Source organism: Lathamus discolor, chromosome 5, assembly GCF_037157495.1.
Source record: "Lathamus discolor isolate bLatDis1 chromosome 5, bLatDis1.hap1, whole genome shotgun sequence".
NCBI classification, from domain to species: Eukaryota; Metazoa; Chordata; class Aves; order Psittaciformes; family Psittacidae; genus Lathamus; species Lathamus discolor.
Window position 1 is genome coordinate 106447385 of NC_088888.1, and position 19808 is coordinate 106467192.

At 42.8% G+C, this 19808-nt stretch overlaps 1 protein-coding gene across 3 annotated transcripts in view; it reads right to left on the reverse strand.

The window, feature by feature from the left end:
- Positions 1-2148: 2148 nt before the first annotated feature.
- The window catches only part of RUNX2 (RUNX family transcription factor 2), a 225308-nt gene continuing 207648 nt past the window's right edge, over positions 2149-19808 (reverse strand). For all 3 annotated transcript variants that reach the window (XM_065681813.1, XM_065681811.1, XM_065681812.1), the window contains one exon: positions 2149-3090. In XM_065681813.1, the coding sequence (XP_065537885.1) occupies positions 2408-3090 (683 nt within the window). In that variant the 3' untranslated portion in view covers positions 2149-2407. The remainder of the gene's footprint in view (positions 3091-19808) is intronic.

The window sequence follows — 19808 nt, forward strand, 5'->3', positions numbered from 1 at the left end:
GATGCCGCAGGACCAGACAGCTCAGAGTCCAGACTGCAAGGGTGTTTAGCATCTAGTATCTTTGGCTGCAGGACCACAGAAATCTTGTTCCTTTAGGAAGAGGCTCAGGAGTAGTGCTTTTTCCTTCCTGCCAGCTGGATAACATTCATGGCATCTTTGAGAAAGAAGAGCACTGCCTTCACAGCTGAATATCTAATGCTACAGGCAATTTTCAGGCTTTTCCTGGGTTTGCATGCCATCAAAACTGTTCCCAAATCCCTTAGACACCTAAATGAAGCCAGCTCTAGCCTTGGTTGATAAAGCATCGGCAGCTGAACAGTAAGATTTTCTGAATTTATCTGTACAGAGGAATATGGTTGCACATCTTGCACCAATCCAGAAAACTCCACTGAGATTTTCATCAGCATTGGGCCACGAAAAATTACTGTTCAAACCAACAGGATAGATCAAGTAAAACGTTTAAGTGTGAGAGAATATGAAATTTATTTACTACCACGCTAAACTGAAAGAGGGAAAGATGAATAAAAATTAAAATATTTTTTTTTTTTTAATCATAGAGCTTTACCTTTTCTGTCCTATCTTTTGTAATGAAAGAAGGAAAAGTGATGAGAAACTTTACTTTTGCTTTTTTTTTGTTTTTTTACTCTATGGAAACTACAACAGCCAAGCCAAAGCCAAACTGTTTTTGAGACATTCCTTTTATCTCGTTTTGTTGAAACACATCAAACTAGAAAGTAGTGCAGGCCATCTATGAAATGTCTTTCTTTTCACCTTTTTTACTAAACACATCAAAGGAATAAAAATCTGATCAGCCCTAGAAAAGAACATGATCGAACAGGACAATTGCTTTGTCTTTCAGGCAAAGACAAAAAATTATGGATAGGTTTATATATAAATATATATGCAGTAACCAAAACCTCAAATTCAGATACACCTGAGCTTTGCGGAAGTTTGTATATTCATTCAATCGTTGTGGCTTAGGCTCATCTGTAACAGAAATATTTGCAAATAGACAGAATACTTCCTCTTTAATCTTATCTAGCGATCTGTCTGTTTGCCTGGGTTTTTCCTAGAGATGGCCTCAGATCATGATATCTGAGGGCTGCACGGCTAAATTAAGGCGAGATCATACCCAGCTTCACAGAGGCCTTTATTTTCTCTTGTTTGCCATGAGCATTTGTTTCATTTTAATTCATTGGGATGAAAGGCAGAGCAGCCACATAACCTGGCTCAGCCTCCACTGGTCCTGTGCTTGGCCCACCTTTGGGAAAATACCTTATTTTGGCTGATGGTTATTTGCTCTATGGGCAGACTGTGGCTGAGATGCACAAAATGGCTCTGTGAGAGCTGTGAGTCTTCTTTCCTGGGGCCCTTCCAGAGCACAAAGTACATCCCAACCTTCAGCTCCCACGTTTGGTGCCTCTGCCAAGTGAGGCAGCATCTGAGGGTACCTCACCAACTGCTCTTCAGGTCACACAGTATCGGAGGGGTAAGTCTTCGGTTCATGTCCAAGAGCTCTTTTCCCCATCCACAATGAGGATTGTTTGAGGTTTCCCACTTTCAATGCCACCTTTAGGCAAGCCGCTGCAGCTTGGCAATAGCGAAAAAAGATGGTGAAATGTCAGGATCTGTGTGTGCCTGGATAATTGCTGCAAATTAGCTTGGCCCATTTATGCCCTTGAAGAACCCCAGGCACCACTGGCAAGTAAAACACCTCAGCTAACTGCCTTTGGTTCACGCTCTCTCAGAGGACAAATCACAGATGAGGCTGTTCAGACCAAGTGCTGCTTAGACAAGTACCCTGCATCGTATTTTGAACAATTTATCACAGCCCTTACCTGTGTCAGTAATTACAATTACCCCTGAGATTTAGTGCCCCGGGAAGGGCTCCAACTTCAACAGAGCTGTGCCATGCAGTGTGAATGGAGAGAAATTGGATTTTTTTTTCCAGAGTTTTATCGTGTTCTTTCATGTCTGTGTCCCCCCACATTGCTCAGGGGGCTTGTGTCACCTCTTTGAGCATTTTCTCATGGGTAGCTTCTCACCATGTCAGATTATCCACATTGTCTATGTGAGACCTCACCAACTGCTACCAGTGCTCATGTGGTTAATGGGTGACAGGAGGGGAGCAAGCACATCTGAAAGGAATGCAAGAAATATAAACAACTTTATTAATGAGACCAGAAAACTATTTGTTTAATATATGCACCCATTTACAAGGACCAAATAAACAAACAAACAGAAAAACCCACCAAGCCACTGGGGAGACGTGATTGGTGTCAGAGAGCACAGCAAACTGGCACAGATCATGTGGGTAGGTTTGGGCAGGGTCCCTTTCTTCTGCCATGGGCTGTGCCCAGCTGACATCAACCCCTACAAGCAGGGTGAGCTGGTGCAGAGCCCGGCACTAAGGAGGTGGGGTTCCATGTGCATCCTGCTGCGGTGCCAGTGATGATGCCAGCTGTGTCAGGGCTCGGGCAATGATGGAGAGATGGCTGTTCATTGTCCGCAGCTCTGCCAGGATGTCACTCACATTTGCCGATGCCTGCTCGGAGCTCGGGGGCATGGCATGGGCAGCTGGTGGAGAGGAAGCACCCCCCGGAGCCCTTTCTCCTATAGGTGCTACCTGGGGACTTCCATCATGGGCAGGGCGTGGGGGTGTGCTGCTGCAGTGCTTCATGTCTTCCAGGGAGCCTGTTCTTGCTGGTGGCTGGTCTTCCTCCTTCCCTCGAATGGTGGCGAGTGTTGCAGAGGCGAGGAAGGGCAGCCAGTTGATGAGGTGGGTAGCACTGCCAGGTGAGACTACTGGCAAAAAAAGTCCAGGGTGCAGTGGTGGAGTAGAGGTGGGTGGTGCAGGAAGAGAAGGGAGGCCAGGGTGAACTGCAGCAGCAGAAGCTGATGTTGATGGTGCAATAGGAGGCAGTTTGGGATGTAAGGCTGCAACACAGGCAGGTAATGGTGGGGAAAATGATGCAGTACCAGTGTCAGAGGAAGAGGAGGGTGATGTTGCAGCTGTGAAAGGTCCAGGGTCTTCAGAGGTTGCTGGTGAAGTGGCAGCAGGTGGTGCATCAGGTGTGCAAGGGTCTGAGTCTGCAAGGAAGACACATCATGAACCCTGATTTACACGCGCACTTGCATACACAGACTGTTGCTTGCTGTCACTTAAGTGGGATGAGGCCTTTTTATGAAAAGCGGAATTTCATCAGCTGGTAGTGATACACTACCTGTAGGACAATTAGAATCTGTAGGCCAATTAGAAAAGCACAGACAAACTCAAAGACAAGACCCCACTGTAGGCAAACATGCAACTTAACATTATAAATCTAAATTATCTTTCTACTCTCATCCTTTGTAAAGCCTGTGGACAGGCTTTAACATTTTTTTGCTTGACTTCTACATTGTTTTGGTTGACGTCTCATACGTATGCATTAACTGGTGAATTACCTACAGTGTTTTCCTGGCCAGTCATGGAACGACGGTAATGTCCTAACTGACTCAGATCTCCTGGGGAGATGTGACGGATGGACTGCTGCTGCTGGAGCCAACATTAATTGCTACTTCATAGAGGGTCCCATCCAATGTGATCTCATCCAATGTCCATTAAAGTCATCAGAAACATGCTTGCTTGGACTAAGTCCAACATATACAGTGTAGGGTGATAGAGCAGCCTCTGGGGGAAACACAAAGACTTGGAGCCACATTATGGCCCAAAGTGCTCTAACCAGTGTGCCCAGTTGGTAAATTCTGTATGGTGAGGATGGTTCTATTCTTACAATAATTCCAAAAGCCAGAAATACGATAGGAAATGTTAGTCATTCAACAACCTCAAGTAGCTGCATAAGTGGAAATACCATGCCACACTGTAGATCTTTATTTTAGCATTGGGAGCACATTATACAGATGGTGATGCGATGCTACAAGAATGGTCAGAGTAAGACAGATGGATTTCAAAACTACTGCTGCAATTGAGTGCAAATTTTAAGGCACTGCTGTGGATACAAAGACACAAATTAATAGATTTATCTAGGTTAAGACAACCTAGAGAAAGCCAAATATGGAGGTGTTAATACCTTACTATTATTATTTCTGGCATCTAAAAAATCTGATGTGAGAAATTTGTTCTCATCACTGGCTGGTTTGCTATTCAGATAGCAAACTGAAACTGTGAGTCAAAATCAAATTAAGGCTTTTCCCTGTCATCTGTAACTCCAGACCAACTGGACATGCAGCCAACATAAGTCCGTCTTGGGACCACCATGTTTTCCCTAACTAAACACACATGGAGGGGATTATGACACAAAATTCAGCATGCACTCATGTCCCTGAGACGTTTATGGAAAGTTACTGCAGGTTCCTTGAAACAGTTTCCTTCCTTTGTGTACTGGATTTTCTCCCAGCACAAAGTCGCTGCCTACACAGGAGCTCATCCTTGTTCACCAGAGGTGGGCTGAGGATGCTGGATGTTGAGTTTCCAATGTGTTATTGATTGGGCTTTGCTTTTCAAAACAAAAACAAAAATAAAGCACAGTTCAAATACAGGTTCCATTTCCATCCAAACCACCAAAGTTTGCAAAGGGTGAGATGAAAGGTTCAGGTTTGGCTCAACCGTAGTGTTAACCAGAACAGCGTTTATGGTCCATATATAGCATGGCTAATCCCTATCCACACTGGCCAAACAAACCAAATTAAATCTAATATTTTTCCATGCACTGGAGAGCAGAGGAAGCTTGACAAACCTTAAGGTAATGTGGTTTAGCATGTGACAAATAACTGTCACAAATGCTTCTTAAATGAGTTAAAGAGGAATTTGAGTTAAAATACAAAGAGTAGTAACTAATATAGACAGAAACAGAGACAAAAATCTGGTCACCAAAGGCTGCAATTTATCCAGACAGTGTGGCTTCCCTATTAGAAGCCATGGTTTTGTCATCCACTAATCCCCCTTTTAGATCTATTTATTCCATGAAGCCTTTTAAACACATCTTGCTCAGCTTTATCAGGCTCCCATACGTCCATCTAAGACATTCCACATGGGCATCTGGGCACCCATACAGGCATATCCAGGACATATGGAAGCTGTTGCTCTGCTCAGATCAATGGCTGGGCATGTGCACAGCTAACATCGTGCAGCCCATGCACCTGGAGCAAATGCCTGCCTGTATGGGGTCTGATCCAACTGCTCAGTATCCAAACACCCAAACTGATGATGAAAACTGCAGAATCACAGCATCGCTGAGGTTGGAAGGGACCTCTGGAGACTGTCTAGTCACAACCCCTGCTCAAAGCAGTGTCAGCTAGGGTCAATAATTTTTTTATTAGGAAAAATATTTGAAAGAAGCCCAAGAATACAGAACTCCTAAGCATGGAGCAAGCTACTATAGTTGCTTATCATATACAACAGGATGGTTCTACTTATTTTCTTCCTCTCTAAATTTGCTTGTTTTATCAGAATGTTGCAGCTCATCACAACTCTAGTGCTTGCTTTTTCTGCACAGCCCCAGTAGAAAGAATGTCTTCTTAACTGGAGCATCCAGGTGCACACATTCCTTCGGGGTGTTAGATCTGCATATAGACAGAGCTGTAGCTAAGTGGAGTTGGATGGATGACTGCAGAGAAGAGAGATGTTGAAGACACCTTGTCTTCAAGTGACCTTCCCTAAACACATCAACCCACCTGTGCTCGGCATTCTCCACTCATACACCGCTCACTCAGCATGCTCCACTACACTCAGCTTACAGAAGATGGGTAGGTACTATGGCACACTCCCACATGCAAAGACAGGCTGATCAACGCAGGCTTGTAGCTTAGAAGAAATGTTATTTCACCAGTTAAGGAAGTTAATCCTGGACTCAGAAAACCTGCTTTGAGATCCGCTTCATCTGAACAACCGAATTGTAAGTGCCTAGTGAAAAAATTCCATGAAACCACCTGAATTTTCTATGTTGCATATAAAGGGAAAGCCACCAAAGAGAAGGTTTGGACACATAGGCTGTATCTCTCTGAACAGCCTCAGAGCAACTTTTTTCTACTGAGCACGTAGGCAGCTTGGTCTCCTCCTTCAGGAACACTGGTTTACTGAGTTGGGATTCAGGTCACCTTTAGCTTTGACAGTCTACAGTATAGATGTCTGTATCTTATCTAATTCCCTAGGCTTTCTTCACAGTCAGTGGATTAAATAGCTGTAGCATCATCTCCTTATTGCTAGAATGAGAAATACTTGTCCTCATCAATTAGCTGGGAAAAATGCATGATAACTAACTTGGATGTGGGTGCCATTCACTGAAAATGCCTCCAGTTTAAAAGAGAACTCCTACACCAGGTGCATAAAAATAAGACGGGTGCCCAGCTTAGAAAGAGTGGATGTCTGACATTCACTTACCCTCCTGATCTAGTAGGGATCTCTCAATGAGAAAACAATTACACATCTTTGAGTCACCTATTTGCAAGTAATAGAGAATACTTCTGCACTGCCACCTCTGAGAGGACCTTGGGGTGTTAAGAACTCACAGGACTGTAAATAGGCCAGGTGATACAGTAATGAGAGAGAGCAGAGAAGCACCTCCAGGAGAGGATTTCCTGGTACTTGTCCTGCCCATGATGATGGATTTTACCAAAAGATTAATAGGCTGCCCTGTGAGAATGGGGAAACTAAAGTTATTTTAAATGCATCCATCTGTATGAAAGAAGCATGCATTTAACTTTTCAGGCAGTCTTGGCTATCTTAGCTGCTTTTGTTTTAGTACTGATTTTATCTGCCTTGCCACCAAATTGCTGCAAACTCTGATTTCTTAGTCTTTTGTTGGCTAACAAAGGAAAGGTCTGTGGAGAAGAAACCTTGAGGGAAAAACATTCTAGCACACTGCATGGGACTCAGCTTATCTAACATTAGCCATTTAGTTGGCATATAGCACAAGGCAGTCACCCTGGCTCCAACCAAGAAAGAAGAACCTCTGGGGACAAGCCATCACAAGCTATCAGGTCCCTAAGAAAGGTGGGAGGATGATGCTCTAGTGTGTCCCTCCCCTCCCAGCACTTCTTGTAGGACTAAGTCAACTGTCTTACATGGGCTACTTTCTAAATGGATGAAGTTATGTGAGCTGGATTTCCCACTTTACATATATAGATGTAGCAAGTAATTTCCTATCAAGTCAGAATAGTAGACAGTAGCGTCTCTGCATTCCTGTGGAAGGCATAAACTCATGGAGATAAGTTTTAAGGTGCAAGAGAGTAGAAACTTAGGCCCCTTGAGTACTTCAAGAAATGAGCTGGTGCTTCAGAAGGTGATAATCTTCCAAGTGAGTCAGCACTGAGCAAACAAACAATTTCAATGATAAGGGTATTAAGATGTTGAAATGAGTAATGCAGTCCCCTTTGCTGACAAAGTAACCTGCAGGAGGCCTTTGTGCACTGTCCTTTCTGCTTGGGGTTATGAAGCTGCTCTAAAGCTAGCAGCATCTGTGCGTACCCCTGTGAGACCCAGTGCATGCACGCACTCCCACTTCCTGCTGCAGCTGCTTCCCGGGAAAGTCTAAATATACGCCTGCCTCCTCTTTCTGGTGAGAAGTGAAACTGGAGTCTTAACAGCTTGTGGTAAATGAAAGTCCAATAGCAACGTCTGCATAAGTGAGGGCAGCGCTGCTTTTGCATGGACAAAGTATGTATTTGGAAGCTGAAGCTGAAGCCATCCCTTCTGCACTGCTCAGGTTTGATTCAGAGACAGAGTGGCATTGCTTCCCACTGCTGGGCTGCAGTCAGTCTTAGAGGGGCTTCAATCTCTAAATCAAGTTTAGAAGGGGTTAACATACTGCACTGGACATAAAGACTACTGGACACTATACTAGAATAGCAAAAGCATCAATGTGAGAGCTCCAGGATGACTGTTTGCCTAATGTGTGATTTCAGAAACTGACTTTGGTTCTAGACATTGTGTCTGGCATCTCTTTTTGTTGTTGTTGTATGAATTCAAACTATCTCTGAACACTCACTTGCTTTTGAGTGAACAACTTAGAAATTTCATAAAAGCATCAGGCAAGTTTATTGTTAATTATTTTTAGATAAAGCCAATCCCATTTATATCCTAGGAGTCCACTCCTCTCTGCATACATGGATATATCCATATATTAAGATGCTGCAATCTTTAATGACAAAAATGGTTTCACGTAATAAATATGCTCACTCAAGCTTAGAAGTTTTGAACAAAATATTAATTTGAACAGGTGTATTAATAAATCACAGTGCTCAAAATCAGCCCTATTGCTCTAGTTTACAAATTCAATCTCACCCCTTGCTCCTATAATAAAATATTTAAAGAAAAAAAATGGGGTTTTGGAACTAATTGTAAGTTACCAGAACCATGCTGTAATGTGTGGCAAAGTCTGTCCCAGAGTCCAAGACATTTCCCCAAAATACCCCAACTCTGTCTCTGTGCTGTCAAATTGCTGCTTGAGTCATTTCAGAAAGGCTCCTTTCCTCTGGTCTTTTACTTTTTAAGCAACTCAATAACAATCTGCAAGCTACTCTACAAATTCTAATTCTCTTCAGAGTTTTTCTGTCTTCATAAGCTCGTGCATCTCTTCAGAATGTTTTTCTTTTTTTTTTTTTTTTTTTTTTCTTTATTATCGTGTTTTTATTGTGGTCTGTTTTGGGGCCTGTTTCTTTTCTTTCAGGTACAATACACCAGGCCTCGCTGGACTGGGCTTTATGTGACTAATCACATTATGACTCCTGTGGAGTGGTGCTCTTTCAAAATTTCTTGAGTAATAGTCTGTTATGAGTACATACTTATTCCCATGTCATGCGAACAAATTCGTTCTCACAGTTTGTCGTGGGCCATCTGCTTTTTCATCTTTGTCCCTGGCTTAAATTCAGTAGGATTTTATTCACTTCCTGACAAAATGTGCATTTTTACACTCATTTGGGACCAGATTTTCCAAGAACCTGAAGTCCTTCTTTGACACCTATGGGACAAAGCCAGTCTTTTTGAAGTACCCTGCAGCTCCTGTTATTTTCTAACAAAGAAGAGTCCCTGAGGATGCCCTGACATCTCAGTGTGGAGAAGCAATGGGAAAAGAGGATGTAGGCACATTGGAGAGGTAATATTGTTGGGCAGCAGGCAATTCCTCATGACAATATTCATTGCCTAACACATTTTTCCCCGCTGTGCTCAAAGCACTGCACAGACGAGTCTCACACTGGCTGCACTTTATGGGGGCCAGACTGAAACACATGAAAAACTAAATGCCTTGACAGAAGTGCATTATGCAGCCAGGAGCAGAGACCTGTTTCATCTTCCCCATCAGCTGACATTGCCAATGCATCCCTCTTTTGGCTCCTTTACCCTGCCCCTTAACTAATGCATCTTTTTAAACTGGGGAAGCCTTCTTTCCCTTCCCTTTGCAGCACAGAAATAAGGCACAGCAGAAAGAGCTGTTATGTTTAAGGAGGCTTCCAGCCCAACCCTCCCTATGGCCATGCACAAGCATCTTCTCCGGCCACATGTGCTCTCTTCCCAGCAACTTGCTGAGGATGGAGAAGTGGCTGGAGAGACTCTTGAGTCCTCTGAAACTGAATTAAGATTGACAGCTACTTCTAGAGAACCAAAAGAAACAGTAAGAGGAAAGCACTACAATTGATCCAACCACTTTGTCCATTTTGTCTTGTCAATGGTCAGTAAATGCTGTCTCAAAGGAAGCTATCAAAAAGTCTTTGATAACAGTTACACCACAGTCTGTTATAGGAAATTTTCCCAGTGTTCCATTAATGAATCAGGGTTTTGGACCAGGACAGATGTTTACACTGCTGATGATCACCTTTTACACAATACAGGCCAATAAATTTGATTTAAGATTGGGCTCAACAACTGTATGGGCTACAACTGCAAGCAGAGCTGGTGCTTAATTACCTCTTTGAATCTAGCCATTAGCTACACCAAAAGGTTTTTCCTGTCTTGAAGCAGATATCCTTTCCAACATGTTTAATTCTTCTGAGAGTCTTGTTTTCTTTCCTCAATAAGTACTTGTGTTTCTAACTAATTGTGTTTCTAACTGTCCCTATTATCGTCTTAGTAGCCTTGTAAACATCCCGTCCATTTTTAACTTTTTTCTTTTTTCTTTTTATTCTTTTCATTTTCCTTGTTCTTTGGCAGTGTTTTTGGTCTCAGTTAATTCCTGTAGCAATGATTTTCTCAGGTTAATTTTGCATTGTGTGAGGAAGTTTTTCCATTTACACAGCACATTTTTTATACCAGCCAGCCAGATAGCATTGTCTCTAAAACAGCATCTGTTTCTACTCTTTTTACCTTTCTCAATAGCACTTTGTGCCTCACATGTTCCTAGAATAAGCCTGTGATCACATGAAATTCAGCAGGTTCTAAGAGATACAAAAGAAAGGATGTATACTTTTAGCCCAAAGGATGGCCAACAAAGAACATTGTAGAAATAAATCCTGAAGTTCCAGATATTTTGGAGGTTTTTTCTTTGCTGCTTTGAGATTAATTTCTTTACATATACACTCTGGCGATTTCAAAACAGATTCAGATGTTAATCAACCAAATGTACTTATATTAACCTGCTGTTTTTCCAGGAAAAACACGAGACACACCATGCAATCTTATGGTTTTAGTAGCCAGTGAGTCAAGTCTGGAAATTCGGTACACATGAGTCAACGAGATTTCAGGTTCTTACAGAGTGTCCAGCAAGGACATTGCCAGCAATGAACAGGCCTCTGTTGCCTGGGCTGATTAATGTAACAAACTACATGCAGGCTGGGTTACCCTGAGGCTTTGCCATATTATGCTTTAAATGGAATTGTCCCTCTCAAAGGCTTGTCACATCAGTGTTCCCCTCTGAAACACAGTAACTGCACCTTTTCCTGGGTATTTACCATCTGATTGCCCCAGCCCAAGGCTTCTGCTAAGCCTTAGAGTCTAATGTAAGAATTTTATACCATACCACACCAATGGTCCAGCAGTCCTCACCTTGTGGCATTGTTTGAGCTCTGGAAACTCACTACAGAGTGGAAGAGACAACAAAAAAGAGTACAGGAAGTCTATTCTCCCATCTTGAGCAGAACCAAGGCTGCTTGATGGGCAATGTTTGGGTGAAAGAGGGTGATGCTGAGTAGAAGGCCATGATTAGACACAGCACAAGAGAATATCTCTGCAAGATTAGCATGGCTGCTGCACTGCCTAAGAGTCTGCAGGCCAAAACCTTTGAAGCTAAAGGTGGATGCTTTGAGTGTATTATAAAGGGTCCCTATGTGAGCTGAAGTTGACAAGGGAATGATCTTGCCTTAAGTATGCAAGAAAAGTAGGAACTAACTCATGGAATTCATTAAATTTTCACATATTTCCCAGTATGTTTCACTCCCAGAGGCACGGTGCCATTTTTAGGAAAATAATCTTGTAACAAAAATCCCCTGAAACTGCACAGCTTGAGGTGCTTTTTCTCATCTTCATACACTGAGGAACCACATAGGCTATATCTTTCCTACAGAATTAATCTGGGTGGGAGACAGCCATACATGAACACCTGAGTTATACCAGTCTGGACATGAATTATTTCCCTGAATGGCCCTACTGCATCTTTGCTGTTTGTGAGCTTTCCTGAGTGTGTCAGGAGAGTCGAAGCAGAGGAGGCATATCTCATAAATTTTGCACGTAGATACCCTGGGATTCTTTCCCAATCTCTTGTGTCAGATGTGGGAGAACTTGATTACTCCAAGGAAAGGCTTTTGGGAAAGTCCTGAGAGATTCAACCCACTCGTGATCAAAATTGGGTCCTCACTGCAAAGCAGGTCAGTGCCAGCCTGTGGCCAGACAGGACCCAGGCTGCTTATCCCTTTCTCAGAGCTTCTTACCTGGAATGGAACCACCTCCCAGGCCTGAATGAAGTTTTTAACACGTGTGGGTTCGGTGTCTGGAGGTGTACCTTTCATCTTAGCTGTCATTTCAGCTGCTAGATATGTCCAGGCAATCATGGCAGTCATCATGGAAACGCTGTCTTTAAAAAGGCATTTTGTCTCCAATAACATTTTCATTTTACACCCAAGTCTAGCCGGAGGTGAATTCTTTTGTTTAATGAAGAGTCGGAGCTCCTTTGGAACAACATGTTCTCCTGTAAGCTGGGTGAGCCGCTGGTTTTATTGAAGAACAGTCCTGCAGACCGAGACAATGCTGTACTTCACTACCCTTTTTGAATTACCACTCTGTCATTTCCCAGAGGAACATGATCGGCCGACCACTAAACTCTGCTTTAAGATCTTACGCCCGATCTAAATGAGACAGAATGAAGCCCTGGAGAGATTTCAACCCTTGCTTTGTTGAAACAACATTGCTTTGTTTGGAATGTATTTGCCTTTGTACTGGGGGATGAAAATGTAACCCAGTGCTCAGTTTTGAAATACATAAATACAGTGCTTTTGGTAATGTAGCATATATAAAGAGATCCACAGCATATGCTTTTTCTTACACTCTCCTTTTCCTTGGAGATCTTCAGTTCTGAAGCCTTCAAGCCTTGAGCCTAGGGACAGCTCAGAGGAGGAGGAACATATCATTTCTGTGTTGCAGGCTGGCACAGTGATCCAGTTAGGAAATCTGTAGCATTTCACGTGAAATGAAACCCAGACCTGTGCTTGCGACAGTGGACTCAGCCTTCCCCTACATCCAGTTCAATTACAGAAGCCATGATCCCCACTCACAGCTGAAGTCAGTGGTCATCACTGCTTGGCTCCCAGGTCTTTCTCTTGCTTTACTTCAATACCCTTAGATTATGCACTTAATCTAGGGATATATTCCACCCTCTTTTCACCCTATGTTTGAATCCTGAGCTGGCAACAGCTGGACAACTGAATGAATTGGACTATTTCCTACCCTTTCTCACAATTCCCTGTTCTTTCAATGCATTTTGGGGCAGAGATTCTATGAACCCAGGCCCTTGCTTTTCCATTAACTCTGTATGTGTACCAGCAGTCAGAGAATTTGGGGTATGATGAACATGAGAAGGATGGAAGAACCACCCTAGGTGCTCCCCAGTCCCTCATCCCTCCACCTAACCACTCTTCCCACCGCATATCCTCCTGAATAACTAACTGGAGGAGACATTCTCCCACTTGGAGAGCAAACAGAACACATCAGCCCTGCACAAACAGAGGTGCTCTTGTCTCTTTGCCTGAGCCTGTGTCCTTTGATCATCACGGGTACCAACTCCCGTCTGATATTTTGGGCTGTGCAGGGTGGGCTTGGAAGCTCGCTGTGTGGAGGGAGACACCTCAGCAGGGCACGAAGCAGTGATTCAGCCACTCCTCACTCTGAGTCAATATTTACCCAGCGGCTCTGGGCTTGAAGGAGGGATGGTCTCTCTTTGGGATTGCATTCCCACCCTCCTGAGCAAAGTAGCTGGAGCCATGAGATCAAGACGGTGCTAGAAGCCTTTTCCTGGGAGCATGCCCTCTCTTTTTTAGCCTGCATTTTGGATGCAAATGGGCACACTGTGGCTGTGTCTCTTTTTCTTGTTTTTTTTTTTCTAATTGTAGTCTGGAGTTTTCCTTAATGGGACAGAGAAGTCTTTGAGACTGGAAATGTGCTCTTCTCTTTGTTTCTGGTAAGACATAACACTGTCCTCATGGGACCACACTCCAACAGGGATATTTTAGTTCTGGCTGGCTCAACTTCTTGCTGGCCTGCGGTGTGATTGCTATTTGTCACTGGGACTGCAAGCACTGGGGAACAGAGCCTGCCCTCACTGCGGCTGCTCTAGTAGACTGGAGCCCTGAATTTGGCTGGGCTTCCCAAGCATTCCACGAGGCAAATAGTAACACCAATTTCAGATGGACACTGTATTCCTTGCTTACATTCCTAAAGGGTTGTGTTGTGCTGCTTTTGCCTTGTTCTCCACATTAAACATATTGCTAGATTTCACCCTGGCGGTTGTTGTGTCCTCCTGGTAGATGATTATATTCCTCTGTTTGAGACATTGAAGATGAAAGAGCACTTTGAGATCCCTTTTGACAGATGGAGATACCCTTCTGGCCCAGTCCCTGATACGATTTTGTGTCCCATCCTACAGATTTTGGTCTCATATATACCAGTGTTAACCAGGAATAATTCCACTGGCATCAGCGTCATTACACCAGGGTAATCATGGGAGAAGGAAAAGAAATAGGCCTGCAGGGATTTTTTTGTTTTGTTTTGTTTTGGGGGGGAACCATGCTGACTGTAAAACCACAGCAAAATTATTTTTAAATGAGAAAGATTTCTTTAAGACAGATCAGCCTCTTAAAAAGACAGACAAATGGAATAAAATGCTGCAGTTCAGAAAGTCCTGCAGTATTTGGGAAATGGATCAGTTTGCTGCAAAACACGGAGTAATTACCCAAAGCCAAGAGAGTTGCAAAAAGAGAAAGATCCAGAAAATGAAGTTGCTTATGAATTACATTATCAAAAGTTCTCACAGCACAAGAGGTGAGATCTTACAAGCAAGTTTATTCTCAGCTCATACATGGAAAACTATAAACCTCAGTAAGAACCTTTGAGTAAACCTGAGAATAGAAAATGACTGTGCCTGGAAATGTTTAGGGGATGATGTTTGTCAATTAATGAAATGAGAGGCCACCGTCTGCAGCTCGGTGCACAACACAGACGTACACAGGCTAAGTCCAAAGAAGGAGACGTTTTCTTTTCTCTTCCCAGTAAGAGGAATGCAGGGAAATTTGTTCTGTGCTTCATCTGCAACTGATTCTTTTCTTCCATAAAACATGGCGATTATTGAGAAGAGAAAGTTTGCTCTGTGTGGCTGGGCGAGGGGTCACAATTACTCACATGACCAGGTTCCCGTTTGCCTTTAAGTTTGTTGATTTTGCTGACAAGCCTTTACCACTCGGTTTCTTAGTTGTGTCAGCAGCTTTCCCAACAGCGCAGTGATGCTTTTTGTGTTACACTGTGCAAACAGGAGAGCAGCTCAAGCCAAAAAATACACATCGAGATTGTACTCCCGACTGTAAGCAACATCAGCTTTTGACTAAGTTTGGATCCAGCCTCCTGGTTTTGACTCATCTCTAATAGAAATACACAGGTATCTACCTCCAATGACACATTTTAATTGATAGTTTTTTAATGACACAATGCATGCACCTTGTCAGGGAAAGCTCCTCTCTATGCTACGATTTCTTAGAGGAGCCACTTGCTTTACATACATGACTGCCTTAAACAGGGCAGGGAGGGGGATTCTGACAGCATCAGGAATCTCCAGCATGCCAAAAGGAAGAAATACCAAAGGGGCAACTGCCTTGTGAAAAGGAGGGCTGCTTGATTAACTTTATGGAAAGAAACGGAGCTGTAAAAAGACAGCATTTTGTCTTTAACAAGGACTGCAAATTGGGAATGTAGCCAACCGGGTAGTCTGCGCTAGCCCAGGACTATTAGGAGACCAGGGTCAGAAGGAGCCCAGACACCAACAGGAATGCAAGGAGAGACAGGCTGGCGGAGCAGCTATGTGGAAGAGCTGAGGTACAGCTGCTGACGTCCATAAATGACTAAATGAGCAAACTCGTGCAGGATCTCAGCTTAGAAGGGAAGGAAAAAGAAAACAACAAAACCCCACTGGATGTCCATCTATAGCTCTGTTCCATAGACATAATGGTACCATCACAGAGAAAGGGAGCCCACTAGAAGATGACATTGCTGCTTAGTCTCTCTGGGCATTAGGAAAGTGGTTGTGCCTTCAGAAATGGCTACAAGAACCCCAAATCATCCCTGCATAGCTTGCACTACAGCTAATGTTGCAATACAAAAGCAGCAGAGTTTTGAAATAAAATACACGGTCCAACACGCTGTGTAGGATGTCAGATTGAGCTACTGCACTTGGCCAGTCCCTGTGACATTATAATTAGAGATGGGGCTTGAATCAAAGATCCAAATGTGGAGCAGTGCTTTGAGTCAGCCAAGACGTGTGCACCAACACTGTCATTATCCTGAATTTTGTCATTTATAACAGAATTGAAGCACTGCAGTCTTCAGAACATTCAAAATTTGGGTTGAGAGAAAACCCCAAATTTGGTATTTATCCCTGCTCTCCAAAGCCCAAAGTCAGTGAAGTGCTTAAATACACAGCTGGAAGACAACGGAATCTGGGAGCTGCGCTTGTGAAAAAAAGCTGCCTGAAGTTGAGCTTTCCAGCATAGATATAGACCTAAATTTTTTGGACACCCACAAATGAACACACACACCTCCCACAAGCCAAGTTTTTTTTGACCTTTTTTGACCAAAAAAGCTAATTTGACCTTAAAGAAAAAGAAGTAAATAATTTTAGCTCCATGTCTATCTCTGACTACTGTGGCTCTGATGAAAGAAGAAAAGTGAATTTGTCACAGAAAAAAAAACCCAGCAAATAAAAATCTCAAAGGGGAAACTGATTAAAGTGATTTAAAATATGTAACCACACCATGACAGCTGCCAGTGAAACCTAGCACTTTGGGGTAAGATCTGCTAGTCCTGCTGAGCACCCCATGTAGCTCCCTTTCCTAGGCTGCTGGAGTATTCCCTGCACTTGAGCAGCTTGAATTAAAAGTGCGATGTGAAATGTCCTGGTTCAAATGAACTCCTTGCCAATGCACTATATGTCAGCATGGAAAGTATATATTGTAGCAGAAATGACTGGAGAGTAATGCACAAAGTAATGCACTTGATCTTAGAGGAGTACAGCAGCATGGAATAACTTAGTATGCCAGGCATAGGTGGTCAGGGGTTGTAGATACCCTCTTGCTCGCCAAGGGAGCATTAGTAGTCAATACAATTTTGAACACCCAACCCATGGCAAGGCCTATTTTGGGAGACCAAGCGTCCAGTGCAATGCCAAGTGTCTATAAAGACCCCAGCAAGCCCATTATGAAAGTTCATACACTCCCTGCAGCTCATTTCTTTTCACCCCCAAACTTCCTGACTCACTGTAAGGACAGCTGATTTGGCAAAACAAGGAAATCTTACTACCTATTTGTCCAGAAGCTGCCCCATTAAAGGCCAGATTATCCTTAACAGGTGCAAAAGCACTTACTTAACTTTTGCTTAAATTCACAGTTGTGTCTTTTTCTTACATGTATCCTGTGCAGATACTGTGTGAAAAGAGCCATTCTAAAACACATGGCCTGAAAAAAACACATCCTACAGCCACTCACATAATTTTAACTCCTTCCTTTATCAATAGAGGCAAATAAAATCCCTCAAACTTCCCAGATGCTTACTGCAGGTATAGCAAATCTTTAAGGCTGATCCATCTTAGTGCAATTGGGAGTACAAGCATTTGAGCCCTGCACTTCTTTATCCTGAATTTTGCTTCCTCCCATGAACCCTCAACTCCAAGTGTTTTGTGGACAAATTTGCAAGAACAGTTTTACTAACTTTTGCCAATGTATCATCTGCACAAGAGATAACGAGTGTGTGCATCTCCTCTTCCAGTGCTGAACTAGATTAATTTAGCAAACTTGAAATCAACCTAAATGTCTAATAAAATGTGTAGAAAGATAGGGTTTTATCCACTGTGCACTAGGAGTGGAATCAGACCCTAAAGTGGCAAATTTTAAGAAAAATCTATGAGATATGTTGATCAAAGGTGGACCTGTACTTTTATTTTAGCACCAATAACCTGAAACAGCGGTGCTTCAAGGTTGTGGGGACTAGGTTCTTCACTTCCTAATGCTGTTGATATTCCTTACAAGTATACCATAATCTGCTGATAGATAAATAGCCCTGGGGCCATACCCTGCCATCAATTACACTTACAAGTCTGAAAAATGTGCTAGCAAACCAGAGAGGTCAAATTCAGTCAAGAGTCAATGAGACTGAGAGCAGAATTTAGCTTAGACATGTAAGCGAAGCATTTCCCTGACACATACGACACAGTACATTTCCCAGGATTCATTCTTCCTACAGAAGGAATGTGTGTTTTCATGGTTTTGAAGATGAATTGGGTTACATTTTTCTCCTGATGGGGAAATACAGGAAGCTCATCTCTCTTTGATGGCTCGGCTGTATCTTCTATAGATGAAAAAGCTCTATGATCTGCTGATGATAGTCTTGCCTCACTATAACAGAATCTCCTGCCCACCTGGAGAATATTTAACTATGATATATAATGATGATGATAATTTTATTTCACAGGAGAAATTTTATGTAGAGTCCATTTCTTCTGGGAGAAATAGTGAGGCTGACAGGTGGAGAATCTTGAGCTGTTGAACACTTTAGTGGTTAAAAGGCAGGTAAAAAGTGAGTCAGGAACTCTGATTTTAATTCCTGGCTGTCTAATTGATTTGGTTGTATGGACTTGGGTATCTCCTTTGGAGCCAGAGTCCTTAAGCCACTAAGAGCTTTGTCTGAATAAGAATTGCTATTAGCTTCACAATTTTGCTGTGTCTTAAATTTTCCCTCCCAAATACAGCAAGGGTAAATTTCCTCCCTCCCACTGGCATAGCAATTCTTAACTCCATGTTTGCAAGACTCATTGTAAGTTGTAGATAAAAGGTGTTAGAGGAGCACAAAACAGATTTGACACCTTTTTTATATAGAGAGCTTTTGAGGTTTCCTGTGATTGTCCACATTTTTGAAGATTAGTCAGCTTTTCAAATGGATTATGCAAAGTGAAAGCCTGCAACAATAGTAGGTTGGGAAAGGGACCCAGAAGGTCCTTCCAGTCTTGTGTTCCTGGAGGCTTTTCCAAGTCATACCAAGGACACTAAAGACTACTTGTGTGGTCTGAACTTAACACCTTCAATACATACATCCCACTGAATTTTTTTGTAGCATCCATTTAATGGGGTAGAAGCAGAGGAGAGCTAGGACCCCTGTGTAAAGGTAAGAGAAAGCACATGACGCAACAATGACAGAGCACCACACAAACTAGCTGACAGCTCAGGAAACTGAAGTGGTCATGCATGTCAAGAAACACCTTAACAGACACAAACAGCTTCATCTCTCTGGCCTTGAGATCCCACCTCTAGAAGCATCACTTGTGTTATCACTGCCCATTCCGTCCTGGACCTCCCTTTTGAAACCTAATAGCTAGTAGCAGTTATGACGGTGGCTTTCTGGTGTAGACGCCTGTCCATATGAAACTCATCTGGGACCATCAAACTTATTTTCTTGCGGCAGTTTACCACCTTACCATATGGTAATGTTTTCAGTAATGTTTTAGGCTGGATTAAAATTAGTGACGCAGTGATGGAAGATGCTTTGATCATGCTCTCAGCTAAGCCTATACTTCACCTAGCTGGAAAGTAGGTAGTGGTGTTGCTTCCTAGTGTTGGTTCAGGTATGTGTTAAAGATGAATTTAGATGGGCTCGCACTCCCCCACCTCCAGGCCTATCCCATCTGAGGAAACCAACAGTTTCTGATGTTCAAATGTGCTTTGGCAGCCAAAATGTCAACCGCATGCCACCTCCGAGAAGGCCACAATTCGGTGGTTGCACATCAAACCAATCAGTCCGTATTTATAAGGTGCTTTGATATACGAGATGAAAAGACACTATATAAATGCCCCATTCATTTAGCTTACATACAGTAGCAGCAAACATAAAAATCATTACCCACAGGGTTAGAAAGGTGTATTCCTGTTTATTAATTGAAGACCACATAAAGAATGCTTGGTTAAAGTGTTCCATTTGCAGTGGACATTTCAGTGCTGGTCCCGCGAATGAAAATAATACTGGAAATTTGCATGGGCAAATGGCATAAACATCAAGTTTGCACAACCCAAAACAAAATTCTCCTTAAAACTGCAGAAAAAAAAAACCTTTTTATATGGGAGTATTCCTTGTTCCCTAC